The sequence below is a fragment of the Gymnoscopelus microlampas genome (assembly GCF_963454915.1).
Source record: "Gymnoscopelus microlampas genome assembly, chromosome: 7".
Classification (NCBI taxonomy): domain Eukaryota; kingdom Metazoa; phylum Chordata; class Actinopteri; order Myctophiformes; family Myctophidae; genus Gymnoscopelus; species Gymnoscopelus microlampas.
In genome coordinates this window covers 56,116,586-56,142,176 of record NC_139944.1, presented here as the reverse complement: position 1 = coordinate 56,142,176, position 25,591 = coordinate 56,116,586, and the positions used below count along the sequence as shown (strand labels likewise).

Below are 25,591 nucleotides of genomic sequence, written 5' to 3'. Positions count from 1 at the left end.
TACTCTTATGGATATGAAGCATCAACTGACGGTGAGAAAACGCTAATGTTACTTCTGCCGAATTAGTTAAATTTGCCAGAAATGGACTGTTTCAAATATGAGTGACTGACTATCATAAACGATGCAGAGGCTCCTCCCTGACAATATCGCCGAGGCAGTTTGTTTATCTTTGGACCACAATTCTTATGAGACGATTCTATGATGACCCAACGTTATTCTCCATAGGGAAATTACTTTACGACCCAGGGGATGGACGAGTGACGTCAGGACTTCTGTACTCTGGGTTAAAGGGCAAGACCACTTTGGTAGAGGTTTGGGTTGTGTAGTTACCTTGCCATGATGTAACTCCAAAGGTGGGCAAGAAATCAAAAATAATTGCTCCATTGATAATTCAAAATATGCTCCTCATTGACTTACATTGTACGGTAAAACAGCTCTCAAAGTCACTCTTATAGCACGTAAACGAACACAAATAAAGTTCATTCAGACAAAATAGAACATCACCAAACCCAGTACCGTTTGTTTTTTTTATAAAAATGTCAACTTCATGTTGATTTTGCCATTTTGATTTGGAAGAAAACCCGGACTGAATCTGTGGATCCGGATCCGGATCTTCGTATAGTAAAATCAACAGGAAGTTATTTTTTTTATATAAAAAATAAACAGTACTGGGTTTGGTGATGCTCTATAATGTCTGAATCAGCTTTGCTTGTGTTCATTTACGTGCTAAAAGAGTGACTTTGAGGGCTGTTTCAGCTTACAATGTAAGTCAATGAGGAGCATATTTTGAATTATCAATTTCTAATCACTGGAGCATTTTTTTTTCTTTCTTGTCCACCTTTGGAGTTACATCATGGCAAGGTAACTACACAACCCAAACCTCTACCAAAGTGGTCTTGCCCTTTAACATGTGCATGTACAAACTGGATGTATCCACTAGAGGGCAGCGTTGCTGCCCTCTAGTGGTATGCCTCTCAGTCGGTCGGAAGGAACGATCGATTATAACAACTGGGGGTCAGGGAAACGAGCTCGACCTTTTCATCTTCAGGGGACAGCAGGATCGAATGGAACAGATGTTTTCACATATACAGTATATTATTTGATTCCCACTGTGCAATGAGAGGTAATTTTTGAACGTCCCAGTTTGGTCCCTGGAGGGTGCAGAATGAAAGTTTTAATTGCGTCTTTGTCTGACGTCTTCTGAACGTCCAAACCTCTACATAAGGGCTTATTCTAGTCCAAATGTGGTCATCTTTTCTACGTCAAATTTAGACTATTATAGACATCTTTTGTACACTTCTTCTAGGCTCGGTGCATAACTGTAATCCCCATTTCCTGTTCATTTTCCTGTAGCTTTAACATAGTTAGTAGTTAACATGCTGCTAAGCTAATCAAACAAAGCTACAGGAAAATGAACAGGATCAAATGGTTTGCCACCTTCTGAAAACTGGGAATACAGTACACAGAGGTTTACAAATAAATCACAATTCAATACACACTTATTTCCTTATTATCTCTTTATTCTTCTTGTGAATACACAGCTGCGCAAACAAATGTTCCACAATTACAGTATTCCACAAATATTCCATATGATTGTGGAATGTTTGTGGACTGGAACTAGACCCCCTGAAATGGAATCTAGTTCATAGGACCACAATGGAAACAAGTCCCCAGGACTTGTGTTATCCTTTTAGCCTTAACGTACCTCATGACGTTTACCTTTCTGACTAATTAAGTATTCGAACAAACAGCAGATCAAGCCAGCTTTGAATTATTTTTGACATAACAGAAGCGGGACAGCCACTTAACTCCCACAATGTTGTTCCATGCAGTCTAGCTCAAGACCGAATACAGAAGGTCATACAGAAGGACACACGCACACAAACACACACAGTCAGACAAACACACACGTCAGAATCAGGTTTATTGTCACATCACAGGTTTACAAGGTACAAAAGTGGGTGAAATTCATTTTTGTACATCGTTCCCATCGCAACGTTAATTTCCATAGAAAGAAGAGGGGGGGAAGAAGAAGAGGGGTGGGGGGCAAGTGGGAAGGAGATCAAACAAGAGAACAACAGAAGGCCAAACAAGTTATCTACATATTTACAAAGTACCTGAGATAATAAAAACTAAGGTGCCTGAACATAGCAGCAATGTATGTATACTGTGCATGATATACTTATGGACGTTAAGGTGCTTAGAGAAAAAGAGCACATTAAAAAAAAAAGACAAAAAAGTCAGCGCGTTATACATGGGATTAAGGTGCAAAAGGTCAGTGCGTGTCCATCTAGGGTGGACTGACCCTGGTATAATCCGCAAGTAGCTCCATGAGGGAGAGCAACAAAAAAGTCATTTGTACCCGGTGTAGTCCACAGGTATGTCCGAGGGGGGCTAAGTCCAAGTCAAGTCCAAGTCCACGTCACTAGTCGAATGAAAATAAAATAATAATAAAACATAATAACACAGCTTACTTTGCAGGGACACCCTTTTTGCTTGGGCCGGTTCCACAACAACTGAAAAATATTAAACAAGTGCTGTACTGAATAGCCAGTGAGCTACCAGGGTAAGGTCCAACCAGAGCTACTTCGTTGAACAGAACACAAGTTCAAATTACACAATACTGTACAATACTGTGACACTAAGATCCCCCACAATGGACAGTGAAAGTTCAAGTTAAATCAGTCCTGAGTGCCTGCTGTGTGTCCTCCGCCTCCCCTTCTCGCTGGAGCATGCTTGAGGTGGTCTGCGGCATGCTGCCTTATGAGGTCCTCTGTGGCTTCTGGGTCGAATTTCATGACTGCATCTGCATAGTAGAAAAAGACAATAAAAAACGTGCAACGGCAACATGCTGTCCTAATCCCTATCTGACATAATACACAGCTCGATTGAACTCCTGCCATCTGGTAGGAGGTTCAAGAGCTCAGGGGGAAGCACCAGCAGGTCATCCAACAGCTGCCCCAAACCATCAGAACCCTGAACCCATGCTCGCCATATATTGCCCCCAAAACCAACATCTTGAAAGATGGATTGCCCTTTGAATGCATCAGCAATTTTTACCAATGTTGTCTGCTCTTTACTTTTTAATGTTTGCCTCTTTTTAATGTGCACCATGAGTTGTGGAGAATGATATTTTGCTCCCCTGTTTGCCTAGTGTGTATTGTGGAAGTGACAATAAAACTGATTGTCAGTCTCCATATTGACATGCAAAAATGCTTGTACATCCACAACTAGTTTAATACAAAGCCATCTCCCTTCTACACCTAACCACCAGTTATTTAAAATGTTATGATAGCAACGGTAACGGTAGACAGTTGGCATTGTATTTTTTTATGTCAACAGGGAAGGACATGTTTACCCAATTACATTTAGATTTGTCCTTGGTCAACATGAAATATGGGCTTACCTTTTATTGCGCTGAAAGTCACAGTCTTCTCTTTTTCCCCCTTCATGTTCAACTGTGCCATCAGACCGTTACTGAAGAGCCTTAAGAAAAACAAATTACATTTAATAATGTAGTAGGATTAGGATGTATTGTAAAACATGGTATGTTTTACAATACTACTAATTTTCACTTAATGTTCAACCATTATGTCATTGACATGACATAACAGAGGATTCAGGTGTTAAGCTAAAAAAAAAAAGGCAAATTAATGGAAACATGCAGTCAGGTGCTCATCTAGAAGAATTAACCAAATAAGTGTTCACACATTGAAAACCACAGCGCACCCAAACATCACACAGGGGTTAATTCATAGTGTATGTTGAAACATACCTGTCAAGAACTTTGTGGACACAGTCCTTAACGTCCTTCCCTCTATAACGGGAAAGTTGCAGCACCTGTTGGAATAAGTCCATGAAAACTTTCACTGACTTATCCCAGTGGAACGTAAAAAGTGTGCGAGTGCATCTTATGCTGTTCATTACTTCCAGACTCTTGAAAAGCCTACCAGGGTATTAAAAGCTTGGACATCACTGAGGAGTTGCTCCTCTCTCTGGAAGTCCTCCATTCTCTCAACATGACTGGCCGCTGAAGAGGCAGGTTCTTTAATGAATATTGATATGGTCAGGACTTTCTTCTGGTATACTGAAAAATAAGTAAGTGTACATTTACACAGAGAAATGTTATAGACACCACCCTACAATGATGCAAAACACTGATATAATTGAAGAGCAGTTTTTGTGTCCCGATAGGAGAGGAGACAGAGAGAACAGTAAAGGAAGAAAGGAGAGAATGGGCAGAAGAGAGAAGGGTTGCAAATTAAGTGTCCCCCAGTTTTTTGGGGGTCTTCATTGAAATAGCTCAGAACTTACCTTGTGTTGGCAATGGGAATGCCCATGTTGGCCTCTCAGTCACTGCATAGCACCTGTAATAAGAACAAAAGTACATTTTAGAAATTACAAAGTGATATTTTTGCATTAAAACTTTCCAAGACAGATGACTATACATTAGATGAGAAACAATAAATATGTCATATTGTAACAATTAGGGGTGCACGATACTACTTGCTGAATTGTAAAGGTTTTGATTACTTGGGGCCTTTGGACAACTCACCATGCCTGACCGTGTCCCTGGATCTGTCATGTCTGGACCTGACCGTGTTCCTCAACCCATCACTGCGGTGGGACCTGTCATTATGTCTGGACCTGACAGAGTGCCTCCGAGCTGTTGCTGTACCTGGAGTCGTGGCTGGTCCTGGACCTGATGCTGTGGCGGTATCTGACACTGTGTCTGGAGCCATCACTGTGCCTGATGGCTGGAGCCATCACTAAAGACTTAATACTTGGACATAATACTACTACAATACCATGTCACACTGAAAAAGACTACCCCTACTGGTTGGTCTTAGATGTTGACAATCACACATCTCCTCTGATACACATAGTTCAACACAATGGCCCCGAATCATAATGAGGGTCGTAAATATGGTGTAAATGAAGTTCGTAAAGGAGGTCGTATTTCTGGTACTCACTAACGGACGTGCGATTCAAAAGGGGTGTCGTATATGACAGAGACGTGCGTATGACCAGTGCGTATGACCAGGTGTGATGATTACTCTCTGGAAGGCTGCATCCAACAGCATCCAACTTCAACGTCACCGTGCTGAACCGTGCCAAACAGTGTTGCCATGTCCGCTTATTATAAGCGATTTTGGACTTATTTTTCTGTAAAGTTGCTTGTAAATATTGGGAGCTGTGGGATGCGTTTTTTTTTGGCTTGTTTCTAAAGTGTAGTTAGTTATTTGGGCTTGCTTCACAATTTTTTAATTGTTTTAACCGGTGGTTCTCAAATATTTTCATGTCATGGAAGTTAATATGTATGCTAATTTATCCCTATAAGCCCCATCTGAAAATGTTTTGTGCGAGCTGGAGGCAGATTTGTGTTGTTAGAATGTTTAAAAAATCTTCCAAATCTTCCAAATTTTATTACACGATTTTAAAAATAAATAGCAGATCTACAAGCTCACAACGGTTTAATTAAAGTGCTTATAATGGCCAAAGTGCCAGTTGCTTCTTTTGGGCTTGTTTTCCTAGACCTGGTTGCTTATTTCTCTCACAACATCTGGCAACGCTGAAGTTCAACTCTGCCGTCTCTCGTCTGATAACATATGCGGTGTCGCATCACCTTGACAACTTACTGTTCTGTCTGGAAGCGGATCACGTAATAAATGCTCTCATGTGTAATGAGAATAAAGAAGTTTACAAGGTTTAACCCCATTACCAAATAAAAGGCTAATAAAACGTGGAAAGGATATTATAAGCATTTTCTAATGAACATTGCGCACCTTAAATATGATGTTGAAAATAAATCCAGGGCATACAAGTGGAACGCTTCTATCCGATTATGGACCAGAGCTTATTGATTAAATTAGTTCATTTTGGATATCACTGTCCTACGTCGGAATGGGGAATGGTTCTGGACACAGCTTTCATCCACTTTATTTTTCCTCATCAGATGGTAATATTTATTAGGCTGTTGTGTGTGGCGTTCATGTGATCAATATACAGTAGCCTACAGTAGGCTTTACAAATTAATACCGCGACACGGACACTGATGCAGTCAGTCCCTCCGCAGTTTCATTAAGGCATCATAGCCTATTTTCATTATTACGTGACACTTTGGCTGAGATGGCCCGCTGGCAAACACACACCTAATAATTCAGCTGCGACTCATATAGCCTAGAAAATAAATAAAAAGCGGTGGAATCTACATCATGTCTATATTATGCATAGGCTACAAGCAATATATCGTTTGACATTTATTTTTAATGTTTTATATATATGTGTTGACAAATGTTGGGCACATATATATTTTATTTGAGGTTTGCCACTGTTGTAATTGATTTTGACATGAAGAATAAAGCATTCTAAAGACATACGCACATTTCAGCCCTGGTACGCCAGCCTCGGGGCTGACCTGAGAACGTGCGCACCTGACGCACAAAACACAGACCAAAAAATCTTTATGCATCAGGTGGATATGTACGACTTGTCCTAAATGCCGGTACGTACAAAATATGGTCGCAAATCCCTTTATGAATCAGGGCCAATGAGCCTGTAACTACTTACTCATTGCTTGTGAATTAGGTATGGTAATGATTTCTTTAGTATGCACAACATGTAACACCTTGTACTGACTGTACTTAAAATGTGTTGGTGCAATGGAGAAAGTGAATACTCACGGGGTGTGGACATTTCTCTGCTCCGAGGTGCTACACTTGCATGTCGGGAGCGTGGAAAAGACAAAGAATGTTCTTAGATACCAAATATTGATTTGTAAACAAAAGGTGACTGCTTAAATGTGATTCATACTCACTGTGTGTAGACATTTCCATGTGCCAAGACCCCTCAGCATGCTCCAACTCGACAGACATGGTGTCCACCACGACATCCACCAGGCCATCCAGGGCTTGATTTTCAGAGTCTGAAACATAACAATCAGCTTGTAACTGATTTCATGTTGTGTGTACCCAATACATCATTATCATATTTCATAAATTGACATCAATACTCAACAAGCATTGAGTAACACATTGTTGTCCTGGCTGGACTGCAACTTCCTTGGTGCGATAGGAAAGGAGGGCACCTATACGGCTGCAATATAAAGTAAAAATAAACATATCCATATCTAAAATAGACAGCCTTATTAAAGCATTTGATTGTCATTTTTGACATTGGGACTTATAAATTGATTATAGAAGAAAGTTACCCATAATGCTCCAAAACGTCATATAAAACATGAATGGTCTACAATGTGAGGCCCAGTTTCTGTTAACACATTTCATATTTAGAAGTTACTTGAGAAACATATGAACTCTACATCAGTCATCATCTTGTCTTTTAACAGGTTTCCTCTTCCCTCTTATCACCACATCCACATCCTCCTCTTCCTCCTCTGCTTGGCTGGTCAGGTTGTTGTTGTCACATTCACAAGCTTTAACTAGAAGTTATACAATTCAACTGTAAACATTTATTCAACTATTTGTACTTGAATTATTGAGTAAATGATCCAAAAACAAAATCTGCCTGAAGTCATCTTTATCTTGACTAACTGGGACGTCAGCCAGTCCTCCTGGGGGTCCTTTCTCATCTTGTAAGTTCTGTTTGTTTGGCATTTGGAATGGTTCCCTTACCCCTGTCGATCCAATTATTAGGAATTGTACCCTCTGTCTCCTTTCCATCCTCCAACCACACATCCCTGGCATACATTACCTGAAAAAGACAGCACAAACATGTTAGTGCAATATCAGAAAATAAATTATGTGAACCATAGTCAATAAATCACCGGGCAAGTGGTCATGTTAGTAGAGGGCAAAGAACTAACATTTTTGTCCAACTTGGCTATTTCCAAACCTGAGATATGGTGACTGGTCTCAGGCTTCACTTGGTTCATTGTGCGGAGAAGAATATTTGTTTTTTGTCCGGTAATGTTTAGCCTTCTCATTAAGTTTTCAGTGCAGAATGTGGATGTGCTTCCATGGTCCAAAAATGCATATGTTTGCAACACTGTCTCCCTGTGGCTCTTCACTTGAACGGGTGCTATGGAGAAGGGGTGCAGTACGTTAGTCCGACAGCGCATTCCTCCGACAGCGCAGTGCTCCGACATTAAACAGTAAACCCGAACCAAACCCGCACCCTAACCCTAACCACACGCGGATGCCACATAGTCGGAGAAAAGGTCTGTCGGATTAACGCATGCCTCCCATGGAGAAGATGGAGGTTTCATCACCGGCCCCAATATGACCACATGTGTGAGGTGAGACGACAGCATTGTTTCCTATTGATTTCTTTTCTGTTTCTTCAATGTGGAGTATATCAGGATGGTTTTGTTCACACGTATCACAGGTTAAACGACTTGTGCAGTCTCTGCTTAAGTGTCCTCTTTTCAAACAGCCAAAACAGACTCCCTTTTCCTTTAAGTAGTCCATCTTCTCTCTGTGTCTTCTCTCTTTCATCTGTGCACACCGCTCCAATGTGTGACCACTTTTATTGCAGAAAAGACAATAATTATGATAGCTGATGAATACACTTCTTTCCACTCCATTTGACTGCACTGCTGTTTCTATGGGTGTTACTGTTGTGGCAAAACTGCTTCTTGGAATGTCTCTTGTGTCTCTTGGTTTGATGATGGTTGAGGTTTTGACAGTTGTAGTTTGCTTAGCATCTTGGATGTTTCCAAACAGTGGGTCAGACAGTATTTGTACCTGTCTCTCTATGAATTGTACAAGGTCAGAAAGCTTAGCACGATGTCCATGCCTCTCCTGTAGCTTGCAAGCCTTGTTCCTCCAGGTTTATCCGAGCTTGTATGGATGGCCTTTTGTATATTGTTCAAAGTAATGTAAGCAGTCACTGTAATCGTCAGTCTTTTTCTCCACTCCTCTCTCAAATGCCCTGATAAACATTTCATATTGCAATGGGTCACCATCATAAACTGGAATGTCTCTTGGTGGTAAAGTGGAATACAGATTTTGCTTAACCAGTAAAGCAGTTTTTTCATTCTGTCTTCGTAGCACATTACAAATATACCTGCAGGGGGTGTAGTGTGAGTGACATGACCTTGAACCTTCTTTTTCCCATGAAGCTGTACATTTTCAGTTTGCACATTTTGATTTATTATATTTTCTGTTTGAACATTTTGCCTGGGGAGAGAGTATTGCATTAGAGGAGTCATGTAATGAGCTTTGGCAGATTCTTCATGAAGTGGTTGTTTTGGTCTCAACCTGTGGCTGGGAGGGAGGCTTTGTGGTTTCCATTGTTTCCTTTTTGTGGAGTTTGATCAGGTAGGTATGTATTTGCATTGGGGTTGAATGGGGTTGTTTCCTTTGGAGCAGCAGCTCCTTTCTTTGAGTTTGTCCCACTTGACACTCTTGATGAGTTCCTTGGCCCATGGTTTCCAGTACATGGGCCTTTGCATTTGCTGCTGCCAGCTGGGTCTCCATTTCCAGTTGCTCCTTTTGCATTCTGAGTTGTTCCCGATTTCATATTTTTTGTGTAAGGCAGCCACCTGTTCCATGAGAGCAGCCTTTTCAGCCTGAGCTATGATGAGCAGATGAAGTTGAAGATGCTTTTGATGGAGCCAGCAGTAACCTAAGCCTATAATGCCTTAAAAATGAGCATGTACATGGCACACAGACACACACAACAAGAAAGCAAAACAAATAAGAAAGACAAGTGCTGTCTTACCTTAAGATGAACTTATTGAAACAGGCATGATTAGTCAAACAGTGGTACAACTGTCTGCCACTGACTAGAAAAAAATCTTAACAATAATGCATTGTGCCTGTGCTGACCTACTGAACCGGGGAATATACCATTTGTCAAGATAGAGGGAATACAAGTGTTGTGGAGACTTTAATACCTTGTGAAAGCCATTATTTTGTTCTAATTTGAATTTGTAGTTATTTTACAGTAATTTAATAACATAATAATCAATGCTGTAGACATAGATCACATTCATGATTTTATTTTATGAAGCACATGTCTTGTAACTATTCCATTTGGAAAGCAGCATAGCAGCATATCTTTTTAATGCTTGCATGTATGATTGAAAATAATGCCATATCTTGCTATACCCAATTGACGCCCCTGATAGACCAGTAGTGGAAAAAGTACTCAAATGTTTTACTTAAGTAAAACAATCAATACTGCAATATAGAAATACGTAAGTAAAACCAGAATTCTAAATTTACTTGAGTAAAAGTAAAAAAGTATTGGCATAAAGTACCAAAGTATATGTACTTAAAGTACCAAAAGTAAAAGTACTCATGCAGAATGTCCCTTTTCAGGTTTTCAAATGCATAAAAATCTTTTGAAAATAGTTATAGCCGATCTACAAGCTCATAATGCATCGCGATGCGACGCATTGTGAGCTTGTAGATCTGCCATTTTGTATAAATATTTGTATATATTTATATACATTTTGAAAACTTGAAATGGGACATTTCTGCAAAATGAGTACTTTTACTTTTGGTACTTTAAGTACATTTTGATGCCAATACTTCTGTACTTTTAACTCGAGTACATTTTGAATTCCAGACTTTTACTTGCTTTACTTTTACTTCTGCTGCTGGGGCCTTTCAGTAGGCCTGTCATGAGCCTCTAGCTGAGGTTGGCTTGGGGGTCCTCTGGCTACTGAGAACCAGTTATCAACATCTTTAATGAATCCATCTTTATATTTATTGACCTTTGAGAACCAATCATTTTGCCTTTCTTGTTCATCATGTGGAATAATAGTCCGGGCGTTTCGGGCCATATTTTGATGGAATCGTGCACTTTACGATACAAGCATGAAATTTGGCACACAGCTAGGGCATGCCATAAGGAACATTTTTGGCTATAGGGCCATCGCAGATTTGTCCTGTGGTAACCATGGCAGCCATTTTCCGAAATGGCCTCCACCTGCTGTTATTTTACCAATAACTCAGGTTCTACACCACCTAGGATCTTGATTCTGGTGACTAATCCTACATTTTCAAGGATGAGGAATACAGTGGTACTATTTCGATTTGTCCTGTGGTAACCATGGCAGCCATTTGTCAAAATGGCCGCCACCTGCTGTCATTTTACCAATAACTCAGGTGCTAGACCACTTAGGATCTTGATTCTGGTGACTAATCCTACATTTTCAAGGATGAGGAATACAGTCGTACTACTTACAACATGCTAGTAACTACCTAACTACATATATCTGGCATTCAGTTAATTGAATACTAGTAAACCCATCAAAATATGTAATATTGTAGTACTGTACATGTTTTCAAACTGTGACACGTGAGAGTCAAGAATGCAGTACTTCACTGTTTCTTTTATTAGTATTGAATAATTATTTTCGACAAAGGCAGAGTACTCTCTGCCTTTCTAGCTGCACAGTCCACCACAGTAGCAAAGGGCAGTACACTGAAGTGCTGCCTTAACACATCTGCAGTGTCCACTGCTACCCTTTTTGCAACCACAGCGGAGGAGTTCCCGACAGGCCAGGTTCGCTTCTGGCAGTGTGATCCAGTGCTTCCATCCACCTGTCAAAATTAGAATCAGCTTTATTGTCAGATCACAGGTTTACAAGTGTAAAGAAGTGGATTAAATTATTTTTATTCACCTGTCTCCTTCCTCTTCCACCCCCATTCACCTGGGGATGGGAGTTCAGGGGCTGCAACCATCGCCTGTGCCCAGCAGTGGCCAGCTTGGTAGGCTGCCCTCTTTGTATGTTGCATCAGTGCAGCTCGTGTTGGGGGGGTACATCAATTGTTCTGAGCTTCTGAGTGAATAGCTGCTTCCGTGCCTGATTCACTGATGCCTGGCCGCTAGTGTGGTCATAGAGCAGTACCACAAATCGCTCCAGAGGCTCCATCCAGTCATCTATTTTGTCTGGGGTGGCACCTAAGGAACTGAAGGCACTTGTGACGTCACTATAGGTTTTCCAGGTCTCCCATGCCGACTTCTTGCCTCTGCCTCCAAAAGATGACACTGTGTCACATCCAGTAAAGGCATGGAACATGGGTAAGGCTAAGCATCGATCTGGGCCTAATGCCCTTGCCATCTCGAGCTGTTAAGTTACGGAAACTTTTCCCAGTTCCAAAAGCAACCCACAGCTCAGTCAAGTGGAGGCGTTGGGCTGCCGTTACTGCCAGGACCAGCACATCCGTGTCTAATGTGCATATTGTCACCTTGCTATACCCTTCCTTCACAGCATCTTCTAGGTGTAATATCACGCGAGTATCAGCCTCCTCATGTACTGTAGTTAGTTAGGTAGTTACTAGCATCTTGTAAATAGTACCACTGTATTCCTCATCCTTGAAAATGTAGGATTAGTCACCAGAATCAAGATCCTATGTGGTCTAACACCTGAGTTATTGGTAAAATGACAGCAGGTGGTGGCCATTTTGAAAAAATAGCTGCCATGGTTACCACAGGACAAATCTAAATAGTACCACTGTATTCTTCATCCTTGAAAAGGTAGGATTAGTCACCAGAATCAAGATCCTAGGTGGTCTAGAACCTGAGTTATTGGTAAAATAACAGCATATGGAGGCCATTTTGGAAAATGGCTGCCATGGTTACCACAGGACAAATCTGCGATGGCCCTATAGCCAAAAATGTTCCTTATGGCATGCCCTAGCTGTGTGCAAAATTTCATGCTTGTATCGTAAAGTGCACGATTTTTGCCCGAAACGCCCGGACTATAAGAGGCATCAAAGAATCATGCAGTGCATTGGAATTTTCAGACAATTTCATCAAGTTGTGTGTAGCGGTCCCCACCGAAAGATATAAGACTTGAACTGATGATCATGAATTGATTGATTGATTGATTGATGTACTTTATTTAGTAAGACATGAGAACAGTACATGACAGTACATAACAGTACATGGAAGTACAAATTCGCAATACAAGGTCTACTAAACTGGATAGCTCAGTTAAGCACGTAGCTTGTTTAAGATGAGATCCCCACGCACACAAATCATGATGACATATAAGAGACAGACAGATATACACACTACTATACAGAATGTCATACAATCAGTTTACAGGTTACTGGTATGAAGAGTGAAAAATATGTACAAAAAAAAGAAAGAGAGAGGGGGGGGGGGGGTAGGTTAGGTTAGGACATGGGGTAGGTTAGGACTTGGACAGGGGCCATTTTTGAATTGCAGCCTCCTGAAGGTGTATCTTTAGGGCATTTTTGAAAGTGAGTAGGGTTTTACACTCCTTTACTCCTTTTGGTAGGGCATTCCACATTTTAGATGAATAGCATGAGAAAGAGTTCATTCCCTTTGTTGTGCCAAATCTGGGTTGAACATGGTTTGTGGAGCTGCCTCTGGTGTTATGATCATGGACTTGATTAACATTTTGGAAGTATTTTGACAAATACAGGGGGATCCCAATGTTGTGGTGTATCTTGAAGACCAGGCCCATAGCAAGTTGCTGTACTCTGTCCTCAACCCTAAGCCATCCAATCCTAGCAAAATGATCAGGGGTTAGATGGGTTTTGTAATTGAGGCCAAGAAGTAGCCTTACAAGTTTGTTTTGGGATGTTTGGAGCCTTGTTTTTAGGGCCTTGGAGGTGTTGTGATACCATGAAGTGCATGCATAATCATAATGACCTTGTATGAGGGCCCCTACAAGAATCTTCAGAGTATTCTTACTGACTTTACGAACAAGCCTCCACATCCTCCGTGTTATTTTGTGGATCCAAAGATCAACGTAAGAACTGGCAAGACAGTACAAAAACAAATAAAATACTCTGTTAGTTTCCCATACTTTGTGCAAGAACAACAGGTGGCTATCATAACACTAGCTCACTTAAGCTCCAAATGTAAATAATAGAACATTCAAACTGTACTGAAAGTGCTTTTTAACATGGCTTTGACGATCAGTCAGCATTACTGTAATTACTTTACAATGAATTAAGGCAGATGACTTCGACATCATCACTTATTCTAATGAAATTGTCTTTTTTCTTTTTTAGCAGTTGTTTTTAACTCATGAAACACTGTTTTTAACCTTTTTCAAGTGCTTATAATGACATGAAATAATGACGTGTTTTTTAACCATAATGTAGGAAATACAGTCATATCAAATACCTTCCTTTGCAATGTACAATTCAAACCTTTCATTTTCAACACACTTTACAGAAAGAGTAGCAAACTCAACTCTGGTTTAGTTTGTTCTTATTATCCATAGCACCACATTCCTTTGTTGCAGAAATACATTTCTTTCATTCAAAGTCCTTCAATATACCTTATGCTGAACAAGAGGCAAACAAATCAAGCAATGCATTTTTAGCAATAGTCCTGTCCTTGTATCACTACAAAACACCTGCTTAGCTGCTAAAGTAGCTAACAAAAGTTTGTAGCAACTCACCAATGTTATCAGAAAGGAACTCTTAGCCCTCTGGCAAGACTGAGATGATGGGCAAGGTGTGTGTGCTGTCTTGTGTGGCTTCCATATTAGGCGGGTGCAGTTATGGTTTGACCCAAAACAAATTGCAACAAAAGGTTTTTCAATGGATTATTGTAGTATTAGGTGTACTTAATAACATATCAAAAGTTTACCAAAATCGGACCACTAGAAAGGTAACATTTTCAAGATGGCCGCCGCCAGTTCCTTAAAAAGACCATTACTCCTTCATTATTCATCCTAGACAAGTAATGTTGGTGCCTAACCCCATGTTTTGGTAATCTTGAAATATAATTAGCATATATAAATTATAGTCAAGTGATTACAAGTTCAATTATAAAGGAATTGGTTATAAGCATGGTTATAAGCACATATATATATATATATATATATATATATATATATATATATATATATATATATATATATATATATATATATATATAACAATGTAATTGGACATTTCTCCCTTTTCTACATAACGCCCAGGATTGGTGAATTGGTAATTCACATTCTGTTGAAGCTTTCAGGAGATTTATTTTCATACCAAAAAGGAATAAATTCATTATTACTGGGTGGTACTGTGACATTTGTAAAATCATGGCTGTAAATGATAATAATCCTAGTCCACTAGGGCAGTGGTTCCCAAACTGGGGGTCTCACTCAACAGTAAACAAACCAACATACAGTATAGTACAGGGTATCTGCACCTTTCTAAAGTTACAATTTAATGACTCTTAAGACCTTTTTAATAGCAAATTGGCCAAATTCTCAAATATTAGAGTGGAGAAATGGCCCCTTATGGGCCTGGAGAGGATGTGCAAGTCAGCACAGAGCTATCACAACATTTAATGTCTACTGTCTTGGGTAGGGGTGGTAGAGGAGTGTGGCCGGATAGGGTTCAGATTTGCTTGTCACAGACATCTTATTCCTGAGTTTGTAGTAGTTGTGTGGGGTTTTAGTGCAAAATGAATTTCACATCGTCTTTTATTTCGTAATTGGTACTGCTGGCAATAACCTTGAACTTTGATCAAGGTGCCCATCTCGGGCATAGGAGCCAGCATGGAGGTCCACTTGGGACCAGTGGGACTATCCAGTGAGCCAGGCGACATAGGGATACTCCTCTCAGCCTAACGCATAAGCTTCATTTCTGCCTCCAGAGTGAGGTGAGCGCAGGCTCCCTAAGCCACTTGAGTGAAATCTGGCAAGATACAAGTGTATCTTTCATGTATCGTTTGGGGAACTCTCTTTGTTGAAATGCGTGGCGTATAATTTCTCATCCTCCACATGACAACCCTCTGAGCTCTGGAATAGTCCAGCAATCCAACTGTGTGCCACGTCATAATTGCTATCACTTCAAAATGACGCTCCTTGCCTCCTCGCTCGGAGGCAGGGCTTAGGCGGGAGTGAAGGACTTGAGGATGGACACTTGAAAATTGGAATTTGGCTATCGCGATGCACAACGTGCATCAGGGGCTGACCAGCCCCATTCTCTTTAGCTGCCTATGATGAGCACTCGTCCTGAGCTCCCAAGTGCCCCACTATAGCTTTAATGGGACATGTCTGAGCCAACTGTTGAAGGTTTTGCACCTCGGACATGGGGGAGAGGAGAAGCTCAGGGTCTCCTTGGCTCCTATAACTTTGCTCTTCTGTGCTCCAAGTGCCCAGGGAGCAATCCAGTGACCCCCACTCCCCTGTACCCACCTGAGGGGAACCCTAGGCCCACTAAACTCTACACCAGACCCCATTTTACCTCCTCGCACAACCCCGCCCCCATACTCCCCTCTGCCAAGGCACCCAGTAGAGAAATGGGTTCTGACAGCTCTGCACTAACCTCCGTAGCCACCCCTCTTTACACACTCACACTGATTGCCTTCCTAATGTGTTAAAAAAGTTTTTCAAAATCTTGTGTCTACAAGATGACAGTTTGATTCACATTTGATCCGCAGAGCTATCCAAAATGTTTCAATATTGCAAGCAATACTATATCAACTGACAATATTCTCTTTCTCTGCCACCTTCTGAATGACTGAAAATTGTTTTTTTTTTTATTGTTTTGTTGTGTTTTGAGGATATCTTGAAGCCTTGTTCCAGTAAAACAAATATAACTAGTTGAAACGGTTGAACATTTCAGAGGGTTTTAACAGAGTCAAAAACAAAATATTGGATTTCACAATTATCTAAATGTATCTCTGCAATTTGGACAAGTCCTGTGGATTTCTATGCCCCCAAAACATAGGGTTAGACACAAAAAGTACTTGTCTAGGATAAATAATGAAGGAGTTAGGTTATTTTAAAGATCTTTTGGCTATTTTGGACACCTTGAAAAGAACACCTTTCCAGTGATCAAACTTTGGTAAACTTTTAGCATGTTATTAAGGACACCTAATACTACAAAAACCTGTTGAAAAACGTTTTGTTGCAATTTGTTTTGGGTAAGGTGCTTTTTTTTCATAACTGCACCCGCCTATATGTATTTAGATTAGTATTAATTTGTTTGGGCTCTGTGACTCTGTCACTCTCAGTGTTCTCTCCTGCAGTGCAGGTTGCCAGGTTGTTTCTGTGGGAATAGGGATTCACAGCAGAGAATGTGGCAGAGACAGAGAACGGGCGGGGCAAGTAGTAGAGGGGTGTCATGTGATTGGGGGAATTCATCTGTCAGTCTTCATATCCTTGGCTGGCTATGCGCTTGTAGATATGTTATTTTTGTCGTGAAAATATGTGCAAATCGTTGAATATATATTTATATATTTTTAAGCGAACATTTGTAACTCAAATCTGTGCTTCTGAGGGAGTCTACAAATTGGTTCTCAAACTTTTTCATGTCAAGGTGAAAATGTAGGATTAGTCACCAGAATCAAGATCCTAGGTGGTCTAGCACCTGAGTTATTGGTAAAATGACAGCAGGTGGCGGCCATTTTGGAAAATGGCTGCCATGGTTACCATAGGACAAATCTGCGATGGCCCTATATCCAAAAATGTTCCTTATGGCATGCCCTAACGGTGTGCCAAATGTCATGCTTTTATCGTAAAGTGTACGATTTTTGCCCGAAACGGCCGGACTAATATTGTGTTGAGTTTATGGTGGACGGTTAGCTTGGTTTGTTATCGGTTCATGAAATACAGATTGAAAAGTATTACAAAAAAATGACAAACATCACTGAGTTGTTAATTAGGTGTGTAAGCCTATTATTGATCTGTTTAATGTTTTGTTTCAAATACACTTTCTTTTCTCTTTTTATCCCACGATTTTTGTAACCCATTTTTTTCACCCAGTGCCAATTGACTAAACTGTAATCCTGGGCACTACTCTCCCTCTGCCAGCCTGGGGGAGAGCCCCGAACTGAGCTCAATGAGCGTGTAGAACTGCTATTAAAAAAAATATATATGTATTGAATATGTATATTCTTTTAAAGCGAACATTTGTAACTCAAATCTTTGGTTCTAGGCGGGGGTCCCTGGAACAACATGGTCTCCCCTACGTCGTAGATATAAAAATGTCGAAATCGATAAATTGCATCAACCTTCAATCTTAATCTAAGGCTATCTAATGAACAATAATACTAAACACAGCTTTGACTCACCGCTTAGTGCAGATAAATAATCACCAGGGTTACGAAACGTAAACAAAACCGCAGACGAGTCTTTGTTGTTAGCATTAGCATTAGCATTAGACCCAAGTGTTGCTAAGCTCCTCCTCTTCCTCTGCAGGGGAGACCAATCGATGATCAAAGAGTCTCAACAAGCAGATCACAGATTCTCTGATCCTTCTTATCTTTCACAGGACTTCTGTTCATTCATTTATTCTCACCACATTGTTTATCATTTTATATTCATTTAATTTTCTACAACTCATTTATAAATTAAGTATCTTCATTTGTCAGTTTTACCAATAACCTTAAACTATGATAAAGTATATAATATATAAAGGATATCAGATCTATAGATTATCTTGGTAGTAACCTTGGTGGTTTTAAAGGATATCAGATCTATAGATTATCTTGGTAGTAACCTTGGTGGTTTTAAAGGATATCAGATCTATAGATTATCTTGGTGGTAACCTTGGTGGTTTTAAAGGATATCAGATCTATAGATTATCTTGGTGGTTTTCCACAGAAGGCCAACCTGTAGAAAGCCTGCTTTCTATTTACTGTTGTGTTCAGAGCTCATATCTGCTCTACATACTGTGTGTGTTGTTTCTCCTGTGTGATACTGCCCCCTAGTGGACTGCATTAATAATTACTGCACGGATAATCATCCATACCTCAATGCTTGAGTGAAACACTTCACTGCTTCTGTTCTCTGGACTATTTATAGGAGTCAGGGGTCTTTTTAGGCCACGCTGAAAGTCTACCACAGCTTACATGGTATTATATGGTCCTCAATGTTCAGGTGTCACTGCAGTAAGTTCTAATATACATGGACTGAAAAGATTCTGATGATTGAAAAATAAAAAAAAGTTTAAAGCTGTCTTTGAGGAGGAAATGTAAAATAGACAAACAGCTTCGATGCGGAAATAATGTATTTCAAAGGCTACTGCAGCTACTGTTGTGATTTATGTCTTCATCAGGGGATTTATTTGTGATAAAACCCTCATGAATACAACAAGACAAACTGTTGGCAGTGAAAACATATTTGTTTGCATCAGGCTGGTCAGGTGTTACTATTTGACTTTTCTTCTAGGTCAAACGGTGTGCTGAGACACACTGGTATGTGCCCTGAGACAAGTCCAGGTGTGACTTGGGATTATTATTATTATTGCAAAATACAAAAAGTTGTAAATGATCTTAAATAATGAATGTACTATATCAGTTCATTTCCCAATACAGAGGTACATTAATGCTATACCCTAGAACAGTGGTTCTCAACCCTTTTCATTTCAAGGACCCCCAAATGGATCACACTACGGACCCCTTCCTTTGATACAATTTGCTGTCTCTGGGATCCAAAATCTACACTTTAAAATCCTCAGTGTTCATTTAACTCTGAGAGTGTACACATGAACCTTACAGACCACCTTCAAGGAACCCAGAAGGTCCCTTGAACACTGTACTATACAGTATATTAGAGCTATAGCTCTTTGTGTTTCTGATAATATTATTGTTCACTCATTTGTATGTCTGTGGCAACAATAGAATTTTGACAAAAAATTCTACAACAAGCCAGCATGGTGATGACCCCTGGGTCCATTTGGTTCTGTGTTTACTCTCAGAGTTACAGACCTGTAAGGGTCCACTGGGACCCCAGATGGTCCCTGGACCTGACATTGAGAACCAGTGCCCTAAAATAATATTTAATCACTTTCAACGTGTCATTATAGGTGAACGTTTTAAATCTAATTTAATACAATTATGGGTGTTTATTGTCTCCGCCAGGCCGAAAGGCATGGCGAGAGAGTATGTTTTACCCCCTGTCCGTCCGTCCGTCCGCCATTTAATTTGTCGGCAATACTTTGCCACGCTTTTCTAGTTTGTATTATTTTCCCACAAATGTTTAAGCAGATCTATGTGAGCTTGTATATCTGATATTTTCATTATGAATACAAGTGTTGTGAGATTTTGACAAAACATTAAGAGCAGTACAGAACTAGTGCAACAGAAACACATTATAAAAGCACATTAATATCCTATTAAAATTAGTTAAGGAGTTGAATTAGAATAATAATAAAATAAAATGAGAGCAGAATCAACAACCTCAGTAAAAGGCAGTGGCAAACAGAAAGGTTTTCTGTTTTCATTTCAAAGAACAAGGATCAAGGACATTGAGTGATTTAAAACAAGTTCTCCCCAAAACCACTGGAGAGGTAATGAGTGCACACAGGTAATGCAGGTGTAAACACAGCTAAATAAACACACGTAGAAGAATGATATGGATTCACAGAGTTTATTTACAAGAAATTGCTCTCGTAACATGACAACAGTGGATTTTTGTGAAACAAAGCCTTTACAGAAACAAGGAGGATAACCCGAGTGAGTGAGTGAGTGAGTGAGTGAGTGAGTGAGACAGAGAGAGACAGAGAGAGAGAGACAGTGAGAGACATGGAGAGAGACAGAGAGAGAGAGACAGAGAGAGAGCGCAAAACTATTTACTAACTAAAAAAACAGCACAATTATCTATCGTATCCATCTAAATTAGGGTTTGATGATGTTCTATATTGTCTGAATCAGCTTTGTTTGTGTTCGTTTACAGGCTAAAAGAGTGAGATCTGTTTCACCGTACATGTAAGTCAATGAGGAGCATATTTTGAGTCATTAATTTCTATTCAACGGAGCAATTATTTTGGATTTCTTGTCCACGTTTGGAGTTACAACATGGCAAGGTAACTACACAACCCAAACCTCTACCAAAGTGGTCTTGCCCTTTAACTTGTGCGATGTTTTAGGCTGACCTAGGATCAGGTTAGTTAGCAGCGACATGAATGGCTGTGTATTTCATCACGTGGTGGAAAGCCTGACACGAGGTTTATGGCTTGACTTGTGTGATGATTATACTGGTTTATATAAATACACCTTTAACCTGTGAATGCAATCAGCAGGACACCGCAGGGAGTTGAACCCCATCCTAGTGAACCAGGAGTGCCATACCAGTGTCTTTCACCTCTTTGACTCATTTACAGGTTGAAGAAACCACACATTAAAGTTCACTCTCTCTGAGAGTGTGAATGTTAGAGTATACCTGTGGTCATAGGGGGTTAAGGGGGTTATTGCCCAATAATAGCCTATTGGGCATACTTTTGACCCCCTTTTGATAAAAAATAAAGGCAGGAGGATAATAATAATAGTAGTAATGGCATTAAAACAATGGCAATTTATTTGATCAACTATTCGACTAGTACCAACAAGGTCGACTAGTGGTTATACTAGTCGACTAGTTGGTGAAAGCCCTAGTGTGTGTGTATGCATGCATGCATACATGTATGTTTCTAAACCACTGTTCTAAATCCTAATAGTTTCTGAAAAACTTGGGCCTTTATATACATATATAGCTAAAATCTAAAATGTGGACAAAGTACTCTTTTTTTTACTTAAAAGGATATTTCACTTTCAAAAAAACCTTTGGTCATTTTATCGTCTACTCAGGCCTTTGTGAACCCCCCAGACAGTTTTTAAGTTGCTCGATTCAGTATTTAGATATTTGATATTAATTTTATCAGACATGCCCCCTTCCTATACAAACCATTGTAACTTCAAACTCTATTTTAATCATGTTAGATTCATCAAAAACAACCGTCCTTGGTTTTGGTGACTCATCCTGCCCTCCTAATGAGGGGGCCGTGTTTTTACAATTACTTTTTTCATTTATTTAAAAAAATTGGAAAATGAAAAAAAATAAAAAAAAATAAAAAAATGAAAAAATTAATCGGAAAAACACGGCCCCCTCATGCATTACGAGGGCAGGGTGAGACCCCAGAACCAAGGACGGGTGTTTTCGATGAATCTAACATGGTTAAAATGGAGTTTGAAGTTACAATGGGTTTGTATAGGAAGGGGGGCATGTCTGATAAAATGAATATCAAATATCTAAATACTGAATCGAGCAACTTAAAAACTGTCTGGGGGGCTCACAAAGGCCTGAGTAGACGATAAAATGACCAAAAGTTTTTTTGAAAGTGAAATATCCCTTTAAGTAAAAGTACCAATACTGCAATGTAGATATACTCTGTTACAAGTAAAAGTCAGAAATTCAGAATTTACTTGAGTAAAAGTACAAAAGTATTGGTATACAAATTTACCTAAAGTACCAAGTAGAAAGTACTCATTATGTAGAATGTTCCATTTCACAATTTTTCAAATGTAAAAAAATAACTTGAAAATAGCAAATCTACAAGCTCGTAGATCGATTTTCAAATGGCCGAAATGTATACATAGGGCTACAACTAGTAACTCAAGTCTTCAAATAAATGTAATGGAGTAAAAGTATAATATTTGCCTCTGAGATGTAGTGGAGTAGAAGTATTGAAAATTGGAAATACTCCGGTAAAGTAAGAATTCCTCAGATTTGTACTTACTTTACACCACTAGGTTTTAATGGGTTAAATGGCCTGTCTTGGTTCAAAGCCCACTCACCACGACAAGGTGCAGGCCGAGAGTGGGGACAGGACAAGACTAACTCTGACGAGACAACATGAAACATACATTACAAACAAACAAACAAACATGAAACATATTACAAACATGAATTACAAACCAACATGAAACATGTATTACAAACAAACATGAAACATGTATTACAAACAAACATGAATTACAAACAGATATGAAACATGTATTACAAACAAACATGAAACATGTATTACAAACAGAAGTGAGACCTGGAAGGAGGTGGATGAAGGAGGTGGTGGTGGTGGTGGTGGTGGTGGTAGAAGGAGGGTGATAGAGGTAGGTGGTGGTAGAAGGAGGGTGACAGAGGTAGGTGGTGGTAGAAGGAGGGTGATAGAGGTAGGTGGTAGAAGGAGGGTGACAGAGGTAGGTGGTAGAAGGAGGGTGATAGAGGTAGGTGGTGGTAGAAGGAGGGTGACAGAGGTAGGTGGTGGAAGGAGAGTAGTGGTGGGAGAAGGATGGTGATGGAGGAAGGAGAAAGTGTGGAAAGAGGTGGTGGAAGGAGGTGGTGGTGGTGGAAGGAGATTGGTAGAAGGAGGTGGTGGTGGTGGTGGAGGAAAGAGGGGGTGGTGGAAGGAGGGTGGTAGAGGTGGTGGTAGAAGGAGGGTGATAGGTGGTGGGAGAAAGAGGGTGGTGGAAGGAGGGTGGTAGAAGGATATTGGTAGAAGGAGGTGGTGGTGGTGGAGGAAAGAGGGGGTGGTGGAAGGAGGGTGGTAGGTGGTGGTGGAAGGAGGGTGTGTTGGACCTTGTGTTCTCCAGAGCCTGCTCTCCCTCTAACCTCTCTGTTACCTCCCTAAATAACTCTGACCATCACTTCATAACCTTCTCCCTCTCTTTCTAAACCTACTCACCCGCAGACCGTCACCACTTGACGTAACCTGAGGTCCCTAAACCCCTCCATTCTCTCTCAACGTGTCGTTTCCAACCAGCTTTCTCTCCATCTCTCAGAGAACAACCTGTTGATCCCAACCAGTCAGGATTCAAACCGGCCCACTGTACGGAAACTGCACTCCTTGTAGTCACAGAAGCACTACATGCTGCCCAGGCTGCCTCCCACTCTGCAGTCCTGATTCTTCTAGACCCATCAGCAGCATTTGACACAGTGAACCACCAGCTGCTCGAGGACACCCTTGTTGACCTAGCCATCGCCAGGGTGGCTCTAAAGGGGTTCTCCTCCAACCTAACTGGCCGGACCTACCAGGTTTCTTGGAAAGATTTGCTCTCCTCTCCCCGCACCCTCCGAACCCCAGGTCCCCCAGCTATCTGTACTTGGCCCCCTCATTTTCTCCTTGTACACTAAATCTCTTGGCGCTGTTATCTCTGTGCACAATCTATCTTATCCCTGCTATGCCGATAACACTCAAATGTTTCCATCCTCCCCCCCGTCTGCCAAACAGGTGGAAGAGCGCATCACTGCATGTCTGGCTGACTTCTCACAGTGGATGTTTTCACACCACCTCAAGCTGAACCCAGACAAGACTGAACTTCACTTCTTCCTAGCTAAGTCCTGCCCCATGCAAGATCTAACCATTTCTATAGACAACGCCCTGGTAACTTTGGTTCCAACAGCCAAGAACCTTGGTGTTGTCCTGGACAGTCAGCTCTCATTCAAGAGCCACTATCACAGCGGCCACTCAATCCTGTAGGTTTACACTCTATAACATTCAAAGGATCAGACCCTTCCTCACCCAGGAGTCAGCCCAGCTCCTTATCCGGTCATATCAAAACTGGACTATGGTAACTCTGTCCTTACCGGCCTCCCGGCATGTGCACTTAAGCCTCTCCAAATGATCCAGAATGCCACAGCACGCTTGGTCTTCAACCAGCCAAACTTAGCACATGTCCCCCTTCTCTGCTCCCTGCATTGGCTCCCAGTTACTGCCCGCACAGAGTACAAAACACTGACATTGGCCTACAAAGGAACCAAAGGTATGGCACCCCCATATCTTCAAAGCCTGATCCAACCCTACAACCCCTCCCACTCTCTCAGATCAGCTAACACAGGGAAGCTGTCAGAACCTTCTCTAAAACATCCAGGACAACGCTCCACACGTCCCAGACTCTTCTCCCTTCTGGCTCCCAAACTATGGAATGAACCCATAGCAGTTAGAACTGCAGACTCACTCCCAATCTTCTGCCCTAATCTGAAGACTCACCTATTCAGACTCCACCTCAGCCTGTAGCACTTGCCCTAGCCTTGACAACCTTGCAGGATTATGCAAAGGCTAAAATGTTAGATAGCATGTTATGTAGACTGATGCCAGGTCATTGTTGACCTGGCATCCTATAGTGTGTATAGGTTCAATGTACAGGCTGATGATAGGTTCTTGGTTTACTTATGTATTACTTTATTATTAGATTATTGGTTTACTTATTTATTACTTTATTATTAGATTACCATTTCTATGCATTTGATGCATTATCTTGTGTTGTCCTTGCTTACTGTAAGTCACTCTGGATTAAGAGGGTCTGCTAAATGTCTAGATTGTAAATTGTGGTAGAAGGTGGTGGAAGGAGGTGGTGGTGGAAGGAGGGTGGTAAAAGGTGGTGGTGGTGGAAGGAGGTGGTGGAGGAAGGAGCTTTAAAATGTAAGCATTTTGCAGATGCTTAATCCAGAGCGATTAATACATAAACTTAATTAATACATACGTAAACCAAGGACCTATCATCAGCATGTACATTGAAACTATACACTCTATAGGATGCCAGGTCAACAATTACCAATTACTGATTACATAACATGCTATCGAAGTTACATTTTAGCCTTAGCATAAGCCTGCAAGGTTGTCAAGGCTAGGGCAAGTGCTACAGGCTTAGGTGGAGTCTGAAGAGGTGAGTCTTCAGATTAGGGCATTAGATTGGGAGTGAGTCTGCAGTTCTAATTGCAATGTGGAGTTAATTCCATAGTTTGGGAGCCAGAAGGGAGAAGAGTCTGGGACGTGTGGAGCGTTGTCCTGGATGCTTTAGCGAAGGTTATGACCGCTTCCCTGTGTTAGCTGATCTGAGAGAGTGGGGGGGGGGTTGTAGGGTTGGATCAGGCTTTGAAGATATGGGGTGCCATACCTTTGTAGTTGCTTTGTAGGCCAATGACAGTGTT

General features: G+C 40.8%; 1 protein-coding gene across 4 annotated transcripts; it reads right to left on the bottom strand.

Moving 5' to 3' along the window:
* Nucleotides 1–1,965: 1,965 nt before the first annotated feature.
* On the bottom strand, nucleotides 1,966–18,063 carry LOC311049700 (uncharacterized protein). 4 transcript variants are annotated; one of them, XM_084063472.1, is made up of 10 exons: nucleotides 17,980–18,063; nucleotides 13,600–13,706; nucleotides 6,818–7,713; nucleotides 6,684–6,718; nucleotides 4,556–4,769; nucleotides 4,315–4,367; nucleotides 3,951–4,087; nucleotides 3,776–3,840; nucleotides 3,407–3,486; nucleotides 1,966–2,806 (listed from the first exon to the last, which is right to left on the bottom strand). In XM_084063472.1, the coding sequence occupies exons 7-10, from the start codon at nucleotides 4,008–4,010 to the stop codon at nucleotides 2,682–2,684; spliced, it is 330 nt and encodes a 109-aa protein (XP_083919598.1). In that variant the 5' UTR covers nucleotides 4,011–4,087; nucleotides 4,315–4,367; nucleotides 4,556–4,769; nucleotides 6,684–6,718; nucleotides 6,818–7,713; nucleotides 13,600–13,706; nucleotides 17,980–18,063; the 3' UTR covers nucleotides 1,966–2,681. The 4 variants fall into 4 exon arrangements, with proteins under 4 accessions (XP_083919598.1, XP_083919599.1, XP_083919600.1 ...); XM_084063473.1 differs by having other exon boundaries at nucleotides 4,556–4,757; XM_084063474.1 differs by lacking the exons at nucleotides 6,818–7,713; nucleotides 13,600–13,706; nucleotides 17,980–18,063 and having other exon boundaries at nucleotides 4,556–4,757; nucleotides 6,684–6,794.
* Nucleotides 18,064–25,591: the final 7,528 nt, after the last annotated feature.

Bases quoted from the DNA above. Each gene is read 5' to 3' on its own strand.
- LOC311049700 (XM_084063472.1), bottom strand. From the start codon at position 4,010: ATGGAGGACTTCCAGAGAGAGGAGCAACTCCTCAGTGATGTCCAAGCT. The intron at 3,841-3,950 runs GTAGGCTTTTCA...TTATTCCAACAG, and splicing joins TCCAAGCTTTTAATACCCTG to GTGCTGCAACTTTCCCGTTA. The intron at 2,807-3,406 runs GTAAGCCCATAT...TCTACTATGCAG, and splicing joins GACTTTCAGCGCAATAAAAG to ATGCAGTCATGAAATTCGAC.